The sequence below is a fragment of the Penicillium crustosum genome (assembly GCF_028827405.1).
Source record: "Penicillium crustosum strain IBT 35664 chromosome Unknown utg000001l_segment0_segment0, whole genome shotgun sequence".
Classification (NCBI taxonomy): Eukaryota; Fungi; Ascomycota; class Eurotiomycetes; order Eurotiales; family Aspergillaceae; genus Penicillium; species Penicillium crustosum.
Window position 1 is genome coordinate 6,792,670 of NW_026623122.1, and position 18,319 is coordinate 6,810,988.

At 46.9% G+C, this 18,319-nt stretch overlaps 6 protein-coding genes across 6 annotated transcripts; 2 read left to right on the forward strand and 4 right to left on the reverse strand.

Moving 5' to 3' along the window:
* Positions 1-109: 109 nt before the first annotated feature.
* Positions 110-2,898, forward strand: N7487_002579 (Zn(II)2Cys6 transcription factor; the record flags this gene model as incomplete). Its single annotated transcript, XM_056870326.1, has 4 exons — positions 110-492; positions 578-689; positions 752-1,482; positions 1,539-2,898. 4 exons carry the CDS (start codon positions 110-112, stop codon positions 2,896-2,898), a joined length of 2,586 nt encoding a protein of 861 aa, XP_056735110.1.
* An 832-nt stretch (positions 2,899-3,730) lies between these two features.
* Positions 3,731-7,072, reverse strand: N7487_002580 (uncharacterized protein; the record flags this gene model as incomplete). Its single annotated transcript, XM_056870327.1, has 1 exon — positions 3,731-7,072. One exon carries the CDS (start codon positions 7,070-7,072, stop codon positions 3,731-3,733), a length of 3,342 nt encoding a protein of 1,113 aa, XP_056735111.1.
* A 2,235-nt stretch (positions 7,073-9,307) lies between these two features.
* Positions 9,308-9,987, reverse strand: N7487_002581 (uncharacterized protein; the record flags this gene model as incomplete). The annotated part of the gene is made up of 2 exons (XM_056870328.1): positions 9,308-9,853; positions 9,916-9,987. The coding sequence occupies 2 exons, from the start codon at positions 9,985-9,987 to the stop codon at positions 9,308-9,310; spliced, it is 618 nt and encodes a 205-aa protein (XP_056735112.1).
* Positions 9,988-11,111: 1,124 nt separating this feature from the next.
* N7487_002582 (uncharacterized protein) lies at positions 11,112-11,525 on the reverse strand (the record flags this gene model as incomplete). Its single annotated transcript, XM_056870329.1, has 2 exons — positions 11,112-11,390; positions 11,445-11,525. The coding sequence occupies 2 exons, from the start codon at positions 11,523-11,525 to the stop codon at positions 11,112-11,114; spliced, it is 360 nt and encodes a 119-aa protein (XP_056735113.1).
* A 3,637-nt stretch (positions 11,526-15,162) lies between these two features.
* On the forward strand, positions 15,163-15,498 carry N7487_002583 (uncharacterized protein; the record flags this gene model as incomplete). Its single annotated transcript, XM_056870330.1, has 1 exon — positions 15,163-15,498. One exon carries the CDS (start codon positions 15,163-15,165, stop codon positions 15,496-15,498), a length of 336 nt encoding a protein of 111 aa, XP_056735114.1.
* A 1,942-nt stretch (positions 15,499-17,440) lies between these two features.
* Positions 17,441-17,893, reverse strand: N7487_002584 (uncharacterized protein; the record flags this gene model as incomplete). The annotated part of the gene is made up of 1 exon (XM_056870331.1): positions 17,441-17,893. One exon carries the CDS (start codon positions 17,891-17,893, stop codon positions 17,441-17,443), a length of 453 nt encoding a protein of 150 aa, XP_056735115.1.
* Positions 17,894-18,319: the final 426 nt, after the last annotated feature.

Consider the following 18,319-nt stretch of genomic DNA (forward strand, 5'->3'; position numbering starts at 1 on the left):
ACTTTGTACCACCTAGCGCCGCAGGACCGCAGAAGCGCAGAAGCGCAATTTCAAGGTTGAGATTTACCATCCAACCCTCTCCCGTTACGTACACAGGGCTTCTGCGACCATGACGGTCGAACAAGCGCATTCGTCAACGAACTATAACGGTGTTGTTCCTCAAAGCGAATCCACCCAACAACCGACACTAGACCTCGCCCCCGCCAGATTCCGCCCTTTTTCCGTCGCAGGCACAATGCCAACGATAGGCGCCAGAAATTCCAACACAGCCCCGATTCGGTCCAATAAAACACTTACTGCACAATCTAAAGTTGCTATTCCTCGCCAACGGGTCGCAACTGCCCAGCACTATAATAGACGAGTGCCTCGCGCTTGCGCATCCTGCAGGCAACGTAAGACGAAATGCAGTGGGGACACCCCGGTTTGTCGCCAATGTCGTGAGCTGAGAGCTACGTGTAACTACCCCGAGGGTTGGAAGGAGAGAACGAAAAAGTACGTCGATCTATGGCTATACATGCTTATTTCTTTTTAGACTATTCAATCGCGAGCAAGTATCCTAACTATTCGCGCATTACAGACAGGTTGAAAATTTATCCGAGAAAGCGCAAGAATATGAGAATCTGCTGAAGGAGTTGGGGGGCATGGTTGAGTTCAGTGTCGCGGAGCGGATCAGGAGCTTGCTGGACAAGGTTTGTTCTTTTATTCTTTTTGTCGAGATATCGGAGTGTCGCTAACACACCCAACCACACAGCATGGCCCGGAAGTGGATTATACGTCGCATAATTCCCAGTCTCAATCAGTAACCCCTCAGGATGACGTTCCAGAAAACGATGAACCATCCTCGCCTTCCTCTATTGGCTCTCTTGAGGCGATTGATCGAGTAGAAGAGGACATCAATCGATCAGAACATGCCAGAGCAACTGGTTATATGGGAAAAAACTCAGAAATAACCTGGATGCAACGGCTACAGAGAGAGGCAGATCAACGTTCTAAAGGTCTTCCGGGAAGTCTGGAGCCAGGCCAGGATCTAAAGACCGATAATGCACTATCTTTGCATGCGGTCAATTATCATCTTGATGACTTGGATATTTCCGTGCCCGGACCGGTACAACTGTATGCCATGCCTCCTCGAGACGTGGCGGATCATATGTTCGACGCTTATCTGACTACCGTGCATCCATTCTACCCCATCATCAACAAACCTCTTTTCTCGGCACAGTACCGGACATTCTTTGACAGCGCTGCTAGACCCGGTGACAAGTGGCTTGCTATATTGAATATGATATTCGCAATCGGGGCTAAACATGGCCATCTCATCGACGCACCATGGCGCGGGGACGAGAAAGACCACTTGGTATACCTGACCAGGGCTAGAATTCTGAGTATGAACGGCGATGTCTTGTTCAGCCATCCCGATCTCCAGCAAGTTCAGGTGGAGGGCTTGATTGCCTTCTATCTTCTGGCCTCTGATCAAATTAACAGGTGAGTTTCAGAGCCTCCTTTCATCCGAATTGAGCGGACAATAACACTTAAAACAGAGCGTGGAGAATCTCGGCTTTGGCAGTGAGGTCTGCAATCACACTTGGAATCAACATGAAAAGCAGTAGTCCAACCACACCTGATCTTTCGAAAGAAGCTCGTTACCGTGTCTGGTGGTGTCTTTATACATTTGAGCACATGCTCGGAATAATGACTGGTCGGCCAACTTGTATCCAAGACAAAGTGTGCACCTCGCCTTTCCCGATTCCATTTGAAGAAGAACAACTACAAGAGCCCGATGCCCTCGAAGTACTCACAGACACTACATTGCGAGACGAACGAATCAACAACATCATGGCAAGTGCGAGTATCAGACAAATGCCGTTCCACCCGGTAAATGGTAAGGATGCTGGTAACCACACTCGAGCACGAGACAATGAATGGATCAAAAACCTGCCTGCCAACTACGGGCTCTGTTATCTTTACTATTGCGATCTGTCAGTCGTCGTGCAAGAAATTGTCAATAAAGTCTATTCAGTAGACTGCGTGATGGTGCCGTGGGCACAAATCGAGGCCCGAATTGGTGAGCTCAAGTCCCGAACTGAGATATGGCAATCCAACCTTCCAACCGGGCTTGACTTCACACGCAAAGAGGATAATGGACCAGATATCCTTCGCTGCAAACTGACCTTAGCGCTACATTACTACAGTGCGCGGATCACACTCGGCCGTCCCTGTCTCTGCCGGCGTGACGCGCGCCAGGGCCCGCAGCCTTCTTTCAGTCACGAGATGGCAGTGGTAACTTTGGAATCCGCACGGCTCATGCTGGGTCTGATCCCGGATGAACCGGATGCTCTCCAGCTGTATCAGATTGCTCCATGGTGGTGCATCCTCCACTATCTTATGCAAGCGGCGACCGTTCTCCTCCTCGAGCTGTCTTTCGGCACCGTCCACATGCCAGAAGAAGAAAATAACTTCATCAACCTGTCTAAAAAAGCAATCCGCTGGCTTTTCGCAATGTCCGAGCAGAGCATTGCCTCGCGACGCGCCTGGCAGCTCTGTGACCTCAGTCTCCGCAAATTGGCCCAGGGTATGAAGTACGACGTCAGTGACATGCCTTCCTACCCATATACCCCAGAGCCTGCATCCACTATCAGCTCGGAACCGCCATCCGACCAGTCCAAGTCTCATGTCGCTGGCGACTACTGGAGTCCACAGCTAGAACATCCCCCGGTGTCTATTCCGATGGCACCGGCTGGTGAAGAACAGCACACATACCCGAGTGTCTCGACTGCGGATCTGATGGAATCGTTGACGGCCGAGGCCCAGGACTCGTTCTTTCCTTATGATCCCATCAGCGGGGAGTTTATGCGCTCTTTCTTTCCCCATTCAAATGAGAATGTGAACTGGGAAACTTGAATACACTCATCATCCCATACTAATAAATGACTTCATATGAAACTACAAAATACCATGCAAGAACACGACAAAGCATGCGGGTTTTTTTTTATTACCATCTTATTCTTTTCGGCTGGCTTTCCCATCTATCTGCCTTTAGCCCAGTTATCATATCCAGTCTGCTTTGCAAGTTCCCATCGCTAGCAGTATACCTAGGAACCCCCTATTAACCTGTTTATATCCCTATCCTTATCCTTTTCATTCCATCTTCCCGAGGTCTCCTTTCTATTTCTACCCATGTTTAGCTACCTTAACTTCTTCACTTCACTTCATGCTTATGTGATTGATGTGCTGCCCGTTTTCTCTCTCTCTCCATTTTATGAACCCCTTTCCGTTTGATCTACCACCGATATCTCTTTGCATTACAGATATGTTATAATGGTGCCTCGAAGGCGATATCCAGATGATATTTGCGTTGAAAGCACTCCGAGGATCCAGGCTGCGCCTAGATCCTGAGCTGGACTCACAACGGGAATTTTGTGTGCTTGGTATTGGTCTCTAGCTAGTGCTGGTGTTTATCGGCGTTGAACCACAAGACTATGACTTTTGATACCAAATTTATTCACATCTTGTTCTCAACATCTTCCCTTTAGTGTAACCAGCACATTATAGAAGGAATATCCAATCTGAAGAACCGTCTTATCTTAATTATACAGCCTTCTTCTAAATTGACCCACGGAGTGAGAAAAAAAAATGAATAAAATAGTATATACATTCGAGAATAGTTTTTTACTTTGAAAATAAAAATACATACAAGATAGGATCTATGAGAAAAGAAGTCTCATCCCAAATCCTAGATCTTGTGATTATCATAAGGCCACTTCGGCTCTGGCTCCGGTGCTGGCTCCGGCTTCGGCAAAGACTCCGCCAATTCCTTCGGCCAGTGAGATCTCATGAAAGGATCGGATCTGTTGTACTTGATCCGCATCCTAACAGGCCTGCGTGTGGGCGAAGAAAAGACCTTTCTGAGCTGCATGCGGCGCATGTGGCCAGGGATCTCGATGTCGACTTGGTCTTCCGGGAGACCGAATTTGAGGAAGGTTTCGAGACAGAAGTCTAGAATGGACTCGAGCTCTGTTTGTGGCATCTTGCCATACTTTAATTGGTAGGGGTATTCCTTGCGGGAGATGGATGGTATATATGGAATGGTGGGGTCGTAGACGAAGGAGGAAGAAGAGGTGTTGTGAGGATCGGTGGGTTTTGTTCGGGGTGTAATGGGACTGCGGGATTGTTCGTCCGTTGCTTTGTTCACGCATGCTGCATACTCTCGGACGGCACTTCGAGCGAGGATGCGGACGGTGTTGAGGTCTGCTATTGTGGCTTTGCTTCGGACATGGTTGACGTAATCTGCATCCCATCCTGGGGAGCCGTGTGAATTGGCCCGTTCGTCGCTGAACAGCAGCCGGGCAACACCGCCTGGAGATTGGAGCTGGCGCTTGGGGGATACCCAGTCGACACAGACTTTATCCCAGAGTTGCTTGCCGACGATAGCGCCCTGCGTTTCCACAACGGCTGCGAAGATCTCGTGGAAGGTGGTTGGGGGGATCAAAGTGGCCTTGTGGTGTCCGGTGATTTCCTTGGGTGCCTCCACTTGTTTGAGGATGTCCGGTAGAGGGCCTGGGATGAGGGAGAGCACACGGTGCATACGAGAAAGTGTTCGAAGCTGGAAGTTCCTGACCTTCTCACGAGTGTAATTAGCATGCCACTCGCCGCGGAAAAGACGGAGCAAGATATCCGTGGCCTGATCCAAGTCCTCTGTATCTGCCTCAGTCAAGGTACCGGCAGATGTCTTATATTTAACGGTGGCATCGAGCCGAATTACCGCGCTTGCCAGTACACCGATATTGATGTAACCCCAAGATTTGGCTCGGTGCTCAGTCAGGAAGTTGAGCATCAGCACCACGCGCTTCCAATCTTTTCGTGCGATACTGAAGTTGATCAATGATTTAATAGTGTTCACAGAAAGAGGAATCGCGAGCGACTCAATGACACGCTCGCCGAGCTCGACATTAGCGGTGGCAGCCGCAAATCGAAGAATAGATGGCGCTAGGGCCTGGTTTCTATACGCACTTTGAGGGATGGCAGGCCCATCGATGTCATTCTCCAGGAGTAGTTGATGGCCAAAATCAAACGCGTGGGTTGTAGTCGCCACGTCAAGGAGATTGGCAAAAGTGGCGCAAGACAACTGCGGGATAGACGATTGGGAGATATCTTGAGGCTCAAAAGATTTGAAATCAAACAAAAGAGAAGCTTCTTCATCGCTAGCTTGGCTCATCCGCTCAAAAAAGTTTTGGATGTGCTGTGCCTTGCTTGCATCGGCAATATTTTGGAGCCAAGCATACTCGTGGAAAAGGCGTCCGCTTTGCTTGTCCCGAGCATAATAATTGAGATTGAATTCGATCAGGCCAGTCATGGCGGCCGATTCATCATAGAATTGCGCCCGCGTTTTCCCATCCAACACTTGTGCTAGACTCAACTCATTCCCTTCCCATGGAGGAACAACATTGTTCTGAGATCTTAAGAGATGCTCGAAGGAAACAGGATCTTCTGATGGGTTTAAACAGCCCGAGGCCAATATTCGTACAATGTGCCAATTGGTGAACCTGTTTGTTGGCCGAAGCTCCTCACGGCTGGGTACGGGAGGGTCAATAAGTTTAGTCAGAGGGGCTGATAAATTGGCGAGATCCTCAGGAAGATATCCACGGTCTCCCATTCCAACATAGGCTTTGTTCGCCAAGCCACTCCGCAGCGATGCAATCACCTCAGAGCTGATAGTTCGGAATCCAAGTCCATTGAATGGTGCTTTGTCCTGACCCTTGAGTGTTGGAGGCTTCTCGTTTTTGCCTGGCCGACGCCATGATTGCTCGATACTGACATTAGTTTGTTGTACGGCATCAAGGTCATTTATTAGAGGCGCCCAACTCTCAGCCTTCCACTCGCCAAGCCGGGCCATTTGATGCACCAGTAGTGCGCCCGTTCTGCAAAATCCATGCTCCACGCAACACCATAGAATGAGCTCAAGCCATATTTCGGGGCCCAGCTCTCGGATTCCCGGCGTGTAAGGAATGAAAGGTGACGGCTCTCCTGCATCAGCGGCCGCAGCGGCTACTGCTATTTCATGTTCATGCCACGCCGCGTCGGACAGAACGCTCATTATAGAACTGGACAACAAATGGAGTGCTGGTGGGCGAAACACAATCTGGCTGGCATCTGGTTTCGGATATTGATAAACTCTGTCAGAGATCATGCCGGCATGGTGTAAACGGGCAAGAGTTCGGAATACGCAGGACATGGCATGTTTCGAATCATCTGACCGACTGCGTGCAGCATACAAGATCAGAGAGCCGAGGTTTGCAAGTACTTCAGCCAAAATTCTCTCTCCAAAGAATCTCGGTGCAGGTTCTACCGTCAGAGTATCAAGAGAAATGTTATCTGATGAAAGAGGTTCTAGACGAGACCATTTCCAAGGGGATGTTGGTTTTGTGCCTCCCGTGAGCTTGCTGAGGGAGACCTCTTCGGTGATGGGAGACACCAAGTCAGATGTTGACTCATCTCTGCGGCGCACACGGAATGGTCTGTTCCAATCAAGCCCAGGCGAAGGATGTGTAGGAGGCATATGAGGAGCTAGCAACTCATAGGTGTCTATCATGCCGTTCAAAAGAGCCTGCACATTAGACCACTCATGGTGCGCAAATCCGAGATGCGCAAGGAGGTGAAACTCAAAATGAATCCTTCCATCCCATAGACACCCCAGTAGAGCATGGGTTCGATCAAGCTCACGTTGAGATTCGCGGAGTGGTGGAAGCCGCCTGGGCTGGCCTGCAGGTTGGGCGACATCTGCTGGTTTGGAAATTTTTGGTGGAATACAATCTCTCAGCACTGGCATCCATTCCTCAATATGTCTCTTCTGGTCATGCCTGAGGCGAGGGTGTTTGATTAAATTGTATCGGCGTAGAAAGAGAACTTCATCTGGGAAATTAATCTCTCTTTGGTCATTGCGCGTCTTCCGGGTATATTGAGTCCAAGTTGGCCGGGAGAAAGGAGACACGGATCGATATGGAACGAAAGGGAGGCGCGAAGCAGCTGGCCTGCGACCAAATGGCAGGATGCGGCCGGGGCGCAAGCACCTGCTCATGGTACCGCAACGAGGTTCGAAGGCGGGTGTATAGGTTTCGCGATCTCGGTGGGTACGGGATTGGCGTGATACATGTCGGTTTCACAGGTACATCGCGGGGTATTCAGGAGATTCGATTGAACCCCGTACCAACAGGGGCAAATGAATAAAGATGAGGGAGATGAGGTGAATGTTATTTCGAGAATTTTGGAGATCAGGAACTGCTGAGTCAGCACCGAGCTATCAGCCAATCGGAGGCCACAAAATGCGGAGTTCCTTATATTTACAACGCAGGTACACCTGTACTGTCAGGGAATTCTTCTCTTATTTAGATTTAACGATATATACAGTTAGTATATTGCCTGTTTATTGAGCTCTGGGTTACCTGTGGACGATACATGATGCTTAAGTACGGAGGGTTCTACGGGCGACCTCAGTGCTGTTACAGATCTATCTAGGTTCATAAGGAGCGCCCTAATATTCATTACTATCAGTATCTACCCACATTATTACTGGTCAAGAGACTTTATCCACTTTACTTCTATGTACCTCTGCAGCGTATGTCAAAACAAAATAGTATGGTGGACATAAATTGTTTATTTAGGAAGAGCATACTCCGTACAGCTTCAAGACCATGATTTGTTGAACCTTTAATTGAATACAGTCTTTTTCGAGGTCTTTGTTGCGGCACATTATTCTATACCCTTGAACTTCAAAGGTGCAGAAATGCATATAAATATATCTAATTGAAGAATCTTGCTTGTTTATAGGCCTTTCAACCCCATCTTTCCAAGTAAGATCTTAACGGATAACCAATCCTGCATCTGTGTATATCCCAGGAGCGACCTTTTATTTCGGATACGTTTTCATGGTAATGCCATCCACTTGAGTTCATAGTACTAAGTATGTTGTAAAACCCTCGGAGGGAGTCTCGAATAACACCTTTGCTTCGACCTAGTCACAACTCCAGTAATACTACCTACTTCAGGATTGACGGTGATGTTCATTTCACATAGGTCATTGTGAGTTAGAACTAATGGATACGTAAGAGCAATCTCGTTAGAACTTCTTCGCGGTGCTTAAAGATAAGCTTGGTGAAACACGAAGAGAGTTGCTGCTATAGAACCAGGGTAGGTTTATCTTAGAGGTCTACTAAAGAGTGGTCAGAGAGATATGTTCTATAAATCGGTTTAGCCGTGGATTATTGAAGAATATAGAAAGATTAAAAGATTATTTATACGAAAATACCTCGCAAAATGGGGCACTATTTTTCATGTCACGAAGCAGAATGAAATGTTGTCATAGGGGCTATGTAGATTTATCCTAGGGGCCTTACCTGTAGCATAGATAGCAAGGGAAGGCGACGATCTGATAAAATTTATATTAATACAAGCCTGCAAAATCCATACATGTCTCAACAAATTTTCCGAGTAAGCCCCGAAGTTTTTATGTCCAAAAGAGGGAGCCAGAAATACAAGATTGTACGGAAAGCTCCCCAATAGCTACGGTGCAACTATACGCCCCTTGAAGTCGAACTGGCTTCACAGCTTCGCCAGCAATCACAACAGCGGTTTGGTCACATTCGTCCCGCGTGAAGCTGCAGCTAGAAAATAATTAGTTGATATTTGTTTGTTTGGGCGAATGACAAGACATCCTAGGTGAAACTAGGATTTGCTAGGGAAAAGTATAAAAAGACCGGCGCCGAAGGCAAAACTGGGGTCATAAGGGGTCTCCGGTGGGGGCTGGTCTATGCAGTGTTAAGTACATATGTAACTGTGAACATTGCCTAAGGTATGTTTGTAGAAATTAATTAATTATAGTGGAATACTGAAGAGCGGTTGACCGTAGCCTGCTACATCATCATTCTCGGTTATAGGATCATAACTGGGTCATATAGCGTATTTCGATCGGCACCGCATACTCCCTACCGTAATTTCAGGTGCCAAAAAAAGGAGCAAATATGCCAACAGAAGCAAAATCTGCTATGTGATGGATTAAAGATACTGTTTCTTGAAGCATGTAGATAAGACCCTTTGCAGGGGGTTTGTGGGTGACGATATCTGGTAGATTTCTAACGTTATTATAGTTGTACTAGTTATGTATTCACAAATTAACAGATTTACTACTCTACATGACACCCAGGAAAATATTCCAATATAGCAACAATCTCTTCTCTATAGCCGGTCCAGCAGCGACAGAAAACACAGCAATGATCTATCTCACATGTTACACAAGTGAAGCTGCAAAGTGCAGAATCTAGAACAACATCTGGCGCGCGTGACGACGAGTGAAGTCTCCCTGCTCACCAACTGTAGCAGCAGTCGCGGTCGCAACAGGCAAAACGGTGAAGGAACCGCTAGTGGCCTGGCTACCGGAGAAGCCGCCGGGGAACCCAGGGGGAACACCGGTAGACTCAGGGAATCCAGGAGGCACGGCAGTAGAAGAACCGATAGGAGAGCTGGTAGGAGAGCTGGTAGGAGAGCTGGTGGGGGAGCTGGAGGACTCAGATCCATGACCGTGACCTCCATGGCCGAACCCTCCATGGCCGAGTCCGCCGTGACCAGGTCCCTTAATACCAGGTCCGTGACCAGGTGCTCGACGGCCAAAAGAGAATCCAGTCGGGGTAGGCCATCCAGTTGGGAATCCAGTAGGAGTGCCAGATGGGGTTCCGGATGGAGTGACAGAGGGGGTTCCGGATGGGAATCCAGACGGGGTCCCAGTTGGGGTTCCAGATGGGAAACCGCCAGGGAAGCTACTGGAAGGAGAGCCGGTAGGAGCGGCAGCGTCAGCCTTGTTGGCGTGCTGGGGAGACAATGTCAGCAAAGAACGAGATCTATTTGAGGATTTTTAGTGTAGATACTCACAGGCAGCTTCCAAGCCGCAGCAGATGGGGCCATAAATAGGGCAGCAACGCCAATGGCAGCAGTGAACTTCATGATGGAGAGTGTTGAGTTGTTGGACACTTGAAAGTGAAAGTGGGAAATGAATGGATGCTCGTAGGAGTAACGCAAAGAAAGTCCTGGAGCTTTTAAAAAGAATGAATGTGCACAGCACTTGCGACCAAAGAAGACCCTTGAGAGCAGGAAGTTCGAGCTGGTTATATACCCCTAGTGTTTCATTGTTGAGGGTCAAAGGATTGAGCCGTTAAAAGGCCGCCAAAAGACCGCCGAAACACCATTTGTTCCGTGAGAGGAATCAGATCTGCAGGGGAGCAGGTCTCATCCCAAGGCGAAAAAAACTCTAAGTAGGAGAGATCTTCATAGATGGGAAAATAGCCCTATCACCCCGGGTATAATATATTATAGTGGAACCAGGAAATACGGTACAGATGGTGGACGGAATGGCTGTATATTGTGCGGAGCAAGTTGTTTCAGACAAAAGAGAGATGGATATAATGGGCGAATGACAGATCTCCACCTTGTTGTGCACATCGCTCCTGTCGATCACTTGTGTGATGGACAAAGGAGGTGTGTCCTGCTTAGATGGAGATTGGCCAAAGGCGGCATGCCGCGCCAAGACTGCCTAGAAACATTTTGTACTCAGTACGGAGTACTTTGTACACTTAATAGTATATTAGATATGTTGTATTTAAGAAATCTAACTTGTGGAATTTCTTTCATCCCTAGAAGTATTTTTGCTTGCTTATCTCGGATGAATTTTGCTGTGAATAGGTGAATAGATGCACATGTGTTATGTGAAAATATCCACGAATATGCTTCTAACTAGCTACAGTGTAAGTGTATGTTTTATTTGCTGTCTCTAGAACAAATTATATACTTCATATAGCTTTTTATAGAACACTCTATCACAAACTATATTGTGGGGTTCATATCGCCCAAACTCATCGATAACCAATTGATTTCAGACATTTTAATAGATCTTTTAAAGTTTGGCTTGCTGTCCACCTTTAAAAAGAATGCCGACATGGAATGGTGTCATGCGCTGGTCAAAGCTTACAATACCACACAAAATGCAATTGGGAAAGTTAGCCACACCTGCCTATATATGCATTCACGGATACAATCTCTGAATGAAAGTCAAATAGTATCCACCGGTATTCTCAAGCATGGTCAATTGGAGATGGATAGTTGCCGGTCTCAATGTTATAGACATAGATAGGCTTCACAATAGTGTTGGTCTTATTATCAGGCTGCACAAAGCGAGTGCTGTGGCCCAACTGCGAGGCACACATCCACAGGCGCTGCTGCGTATTGCTCTTCGCATCAATGGAAGTGCCGCCAGTGCTGGGAGTCAACGAGAATGGCTCGACATGGTTGGGAAGCAGGTCCGCTGCTGTGTCATTGTGCAGGGCATCGCTCAAGTACCGAGTTTCAATGCGCTACATGTATCCAATGCCAGGTTGGTAGTAGAGGTATTTGCCGTCCGGCGATACTTCAAGTTGATCGGCGTGGATATACTCAAACTTGCCAGTCGACTGGGTGCGCACGAGTTGGCCGTCACTCGATAGCGGCATCAAGGCGACTACTGATTTATGTTCCGGAGCACCATGCGGGCAAACCCCGTCACCAGGTCTAGCACAATGACGGAGCCGATGGTATACTATGTGAGGTAGGCGTACTTGCCGTTGAAACGCACGTCGTTCAGCGATCCCTGCACCTCGTTGATAGTTAGATTGAACGAGATGAGCTTCGACGAGTTGTAAAAGTCATGAAGAGCTCCACTGTCTATCACCCAGAGGTTTCCATCGGGGCCAACTCGCTGCGAGTTGGCCTTTTATCAATCGACTTGAATCTATTCTCGACTTAACAGTCTCTTCAACCAGCTTCAGAACCAGTGCAGGATCATCTCGATATTTTATTTTCATTAACAGGAATACATATGATGGAGGAAGGGGATACTTGGACCAACCTATTTTTCTCTGGCAGCCGTCCAAACACCCTAAACGCCAACGAGCTTGAGGGCCAAAAATTCTGACCTTTTTGTGCTGAAGACGACAACTGGGAACTAGGAAGCAAGGTCGATATATCAAGAGTACCGGGTGCGAACAGTATACAGGTGTTCTGGCTTCGGATCAAAGGACGCAGAAAATACGTCGGCAAAGTCGTAAGTAGAGGCAACCATCAAACGCGTGCTCCGATTAATCCTATACTAGTTCCCTTGTTATTCTAAGCGAGATGCCACCATACAGCTTCACCGTATCGGGGTACCGCCAAATCCAGAAAGGATAGACGATGCTATATATGAGTTCGATAGATTTTATCGGGAGGCTCGGGCATACAGCCATATTGACCTATTCTGTCCCGCCCGTGAAAGAATCTATTTCCTACAATTCCACGGAGTGATGACAAATATACCGAAATCTCGATTTTCTTCTGGATATTGCCATGAGCGAGCGATTGTGCTAGAGGCAATAAAACCGGACCTACGCTCTCGACGAGTTCTTAGTGAAGTCGCCAATCACCAGTCTGAAAGCTTCTTAGGTGTCCTTGAAACCCTATCTGAAAGGTTTTATACAACTCCTACAGTGGTTTCTTTGAGCTCGTTCGAGCAGGAGTGGTATCATTCTTTGCTGAAAGACCGACTTCGTCGTCTAGATACTTTACATCGAATTGGCATAACACATGGCGATATCCATGATTTCCACTTTCGACTTCCCAATGACATTTACGATACAGTTCTATACGACTTCTCTGAATCGTACACTTTCTCTAGGAAGCAACCGTTTCGGGTAAGTGGTGGAAGACTTCGACCTTTAAAAGATATATCAAAGGGTGAACGTGAACGTGTTCTTCTACATATCCTCAATCGGTAAGAAAGAAGACTTTAATATTCATATTGCCACTAAAATACATTCAGAGCCGCCTCACGAGATCTTCGTTCCCATCTGATACATTTCAACAGCAAAGCATCAGTTGCCGGCATCAAATCTGCACACATCTCTGCTGTTGATAATACACTCTGGAAGTCTCTCGATAAAGAGGAAGAATTGTTAGAGTTGATCATACTAAAAGTCTCCTATCACCCGGATAGTGAGTTTCTATTGATATGTTCCCAGATTTTAGATATTGGTTATTAACTATGCTAGACTTTTCGATGCCGACCTTGAATTCCATTTTCCCTTTTCTGGAAGCCGTATGCCCAACCTCTGACCCCTGCTGGCATATTCGTCGAGCTAGACTTTTACGTCAATATGAGTCAGTTTGGGCAGTCTTTTGTGACGATATAACCTACCCCCAATCAATCACATTTTATTGTGAGCCACAATTTGAAACGATTCAAAAAACGAAGGACACTTGTTTTATACTTTGCTTGGTACCACAGTCATGGGGGATTGCGTCATTGTCGAAGTTTTGTTTTGCCGGGCTTAATGAGCTACGGAAATATTGCTCTCGTTTTATTACAGCAAAATCACCCGGGGCAATACTAAGTCGAGACGAATTTTGGAAAAAAGCGGAGTCTAGAGGAAAAGGGGATATAGAATTATGAATAATGAAAACTTTGCCCTGGTTTTTTTTTCCCACGTGGTACCATTTAGACAGGAAGTCCCAGATCATTCCATTAGATGACATAAGTCGCTCTTGTTTCCAAGGTTCTGAGGAATCTAGCTTCAAAATATCCACGAAGGAAACCCCATAATCGGAAAAGGACCTCTAGACGCGGAGTAAATTGTACCGAGGAAACACAGCACAAACAATCTATCAGTACAACTCGAAAGGTAGCATTTGTAGCAAGATTTTTGGCCTCTATACTACCGTTGCTAGGTAGGAAGCCGTTCAATGCTGATATTGTTTCTTGGCCATCTGTGATGCCCATCATTGGCCAGAATAACCCCGATCATCGTTATCTAGGTATGTCCACGGGTAAATATGGGATGAGACTTGGCAATGCCACTTTTTGAGGGGTTAGCAGAGTAAGCTGACCCGGATATTTATGAAACCGGAGAATGCGTTGGCACATGCATGTAACCGATTGACAGTCGCTTTTCTTGTTTTCCTTGGTTTTCCACCGAATTTTCTCTCTCTCCTTGAGAGGGATGTTTCGAGATGAACTGCCACACTTCAATTTCTGAAAAAAACTATGCGTGCAGCACGTGGTGGCCATTTTTTTCTCCTAATTATCGTATTGTGTGGATCACAGTGATACATGGTCATATTGCCAAGGAGGACCCGATGGGGCACCGGGACAAGACTCGGAGAAACAGTACACCGATACTAGGATATGCAAGTGATCCGTTCCCGAGAAGGGTCCCTTTTTCAGAGTTATTATACAGCGCTGGCAGTGGCTGAGTTAGAGATCAAGATCATCTTGGCTCCAGGCAAGGAAACCTAGATATCGACTAGCGCCATGCTGCCAAGATTGCGCCGAGGGCGGAAATGGCGTTAGGTGACTCGAAGGCTGAAGATCTCAGGCTAAATGATGGCTACTTCGGTAGGCTCCAGATTATAGAACCACAATAGCGTTGTTCTAAACATTAAGTTCGTCAATCTTCTATAGTTCTAGACAGACAAAGCTTATCAATCTAGAGGTACTCGGTCGATACTGATGTCTTTCTTAGAAATCGACTCCCAACAGTTCCACTCTCGATTTGTCCTGTTGTGAAGTCGAGACTCGAGACGGAGGACTGTACCCTTTCTCGCATAACCACTTGAATATCAAGTTCATTACTTCAACTGTTGTCATAAATTAAATTCTATGTAGCCTTTCTTTATTGTGACTATACGTTCGTAAGAGAACATTGTGGTTTCAACACCCAGTAGTTCAAGGCACCCGTAGGCTGCACGCAAGCCATTCCAAGTCATTGGGCAAGAACACCCGACGAAAATACCTGGACATGGCCGAGGCCGATCTTGCTTTGTCAGTTCGAGCGGCCTAGTGTAAGGGTTCTTGGAGTACTGCAGATGTGCTTAGTGGAGCTCCTTTCGACTTCAAAATGAGATACTTATGCGCCAAGGTTGAGAAATCTCCATGAGATGCAATGGCAAGGCAAGTGCGCCGAATACTACCCCTTGCGACCAAAAACGCGGATAATATCAGCCTTCTTGGAAGATGTCCAGCACGGAAGCTGTCCGAGCTGTGGATAAGCTGCTGTTAAATAGCCAAGAGGTTGCTGATAGCTACAGAGGCCGACACCCGTTTCTAAGTTTACCAAGATGCTATACTCTACTCTTCTCTATGGTCTGTCCTTGGCCCTCTTTGCTCAGGGAGACGTGACCAAGGAGCACAATGGCCGTCTGACAACGACCGTCATTCTGGACACCCCCACCACGGGTGCCAGTACCACGCCAGAGGGCCGGGCCTTCCTCAAACTTGCTCGAGTTGATGGCATAACAGGCTCCCAGATTGTTGAGGTCATCGACGAGGTCGGAGAGCAAAGGCTAGTGACGTATTCCAATGATACATGGAACTCATGGAATGCCACCACCGACAGCGAGATTGACTCGCAGACCAAGTATGTCTCGGCGCCTGCGGAAAGTAGTGTCATGTGACATTTTCCTTACATTAATTATTTTAGAACAGTTAGGCTTAGACTTAGATCTGGAATTGAATCAGAGATTATCGCGAACTTGGTGAAATATCTATACGAGAGAGCTGTCACGATGATACTTCATAATATGGTCTTGGTCGTTTCGCCGAGTGTTGACTATCGAAAGCGGCCGTTACATTAAGCACAGTATGTCCATTATGGTGCTTGAACATAAATTGCAGGTGGTGACACCGAGTTCGGTAAGTACTGTATTACGACTTTCCAAATATGTCCTTTTGCACATTTTGAAAGTCATCTTCTAGGCTCACATCAGGCTGTGCGGTTGTTCTCTAGATACATGTATGGGAGGAGTGAAGTTTATCACGATACCTATATAGGTCATTCTTGCGGCCATGCACCTGGCATCACCTCCACTGGCCGCTCGATCATTTCCCAAAATTCCCCTACATAAGAATCAGTTGGGTCGGACATCCATATATGCCAATCTTTGGGGGAGGGGCCATGGGTAAATCCAATCACTCTTAGCGATATGTGCATTTCTAAAACTCTATCCCGCACCCAGAATTCTCGCCGGATTGTCTGATTTTTCCAAATCAATTCCTCCGCTTTGCCATATTCACTAAGATCCACACCAACGGCTTCCAGTTGTTCTAACCATAGTTGAACGGCGAGTTGTTGAACGGCGAATTGATTAGCATCGGAAGGAAACCAATTTGAGAGCCATCCCTCGATGCACGACAGAAGGGGAGTTCTCTCGTCAATTATGTAATTAATGTCAATTCCAACACTCAGAAAGTCATGGCAAAGGCTAATCCAAGCGCCAATTACCGACTGACATTTGTGGGCACCGCCCGATCTTTGAAGGGGCCATTGACATGCCCCAATATGCGCCGCCGTAGAATGAATTAACGTCGAGTTCAGCTCTTGACAAAACTTGAAATCATCAGGTTCCAAAATATCCGTTTTTAAGACAATTCGGATAACGTTCGGCGTGGAAACATCGATGCTCCAGTGCCGTATGGTCCTTGCTATGCCAAGGCCCACCCGGAGACGAATCTGTTTTGGCAGTTGGTAGAAGGAAGGACAAATGTGCTGTTGTAGGAAAGAAAACTCTTCTGGCGTTCCTAGAAACCTGCTTAGGACAGAAACTGCCCATTCTTCGGATTGATAGCTCAGATCTATATGGCGGAAGATGACACGCATAGATGGAACCAATGACTCCAATTCATATTCTGTAGTTGGTAGGTGGTGTAATATACTACCAAATGGTAGGTAATCTGAGCATTCCAGATCTGCTCCTTGATCTAAGAGAAACGATATCATCTTAGTTCTATTTACGCGGCTGACCATCTTGGTTATCCGTTAGTACGTTAGAAACCAATGCCTTGCTAAGGTTGCACGAAATGCTTACATGAATTAGTGATTGCCCATCCAAACCGTGGATTCGGTCGAAAGGCGATGCTTGCCTGGAGGCAAATAGATCCTGGAGTCCTTGGATGTCTCCATTCGCCACAAGCGAGACTGCTTTTGCATTGTAGGGAACCACACCATAAGCTCGCAAGTACCAGTTCCACCCTCCTGGAGCTTTAATGCCAGCCACTTCTAGGACTTCCGAGGTAATCCAGCGAGGCAAGCTAAGCCGCCACTTATAGCTGCTGTTTTGAGTAAATTTCAATCCTTTATATTGTGATACAACAACGGATTTGGTGTCATTGGCAAAAGACTCGGTCCCTAGCGAAACCGTCAATGAGGCAACCTGGTCATGACCCAACGGAAAACCATACCTTCCATAGTTGTCGTGGTCCTAACTTTTTCCGAAGACGAACGGGCTGTATCAAGTTTTACCATCGTTTCAATAATCAACTGAGACTGAGCTTGAATGTGAGCTTGAGTAAGGGCCCTATATTCATCAGCTGACCAATACCAACTGTAATCGAATATAATCAAATGGCATACCGGTGATAGCATTGCTCAGACCACATGAGTAACTGAATAACATTTCTTAAATGATCCATGTGCTTTTCGATCTTCCCTCTTTGCATCACAATCTTAACAGACTTAAAAGACCGACGCAAACGGCTGGGAGATTTAACATCTCGAACGATATCGTTGCAGACCGTATCCAACTCATTCGCTGCTTCTTTGCAATAGGCTAAGCTTTGCAGCGCAGCCTCACTATTCTCCAAGCGGGGATTCGGATTTCGGGACAAATCTTCCTCAACGTTCACTAGTATTTTGCCAAAGATCTCGATTTGTTGCACTAGCTTCCGTAGATCGTCGGGCGCGTCGCGTAAATCGTGGTAGCATTCTTTCAGTGTGATGATGGTCTTTCCGATTTGAACAAGAACCGTCGCAAACGTTATCGCGCCTGAAACTACCCCGATGACCTCGGCCATCTTCTATTGACTCGGGGGCTAGGCTGTGAGGGGCTCTGGGTTCGGCGAGGTACTCATCAGTACAGGAGAGTCTGATATTAGGGTGTGCAAGACAAACACCAATTCGAGAAAAAAAAGAACTGACTAGAATCAAGGATAGAAGAGGAGGTTTTGATGATATTAGTCAACGAGGCTCAGCTACATATCATGGTGGGTGTTTCGCCCGATGCGCAGCTTGTCAGAACTGCTCGACGAATCATTATTTTTGTTTTGCCGCCGTTGATTGCGACTTATTTTAGGACATGTCGATTGCAGAAGTAACTCATTGGTACCTAGAGCTGCAACGTGGCCTTCATCCTCCCAGTTATGTACAGCTAACTAGTTACTATATTATCAAATTAAGGATACAGCGTACGCATAACATACAATAGAGGCCTAGATGCAACA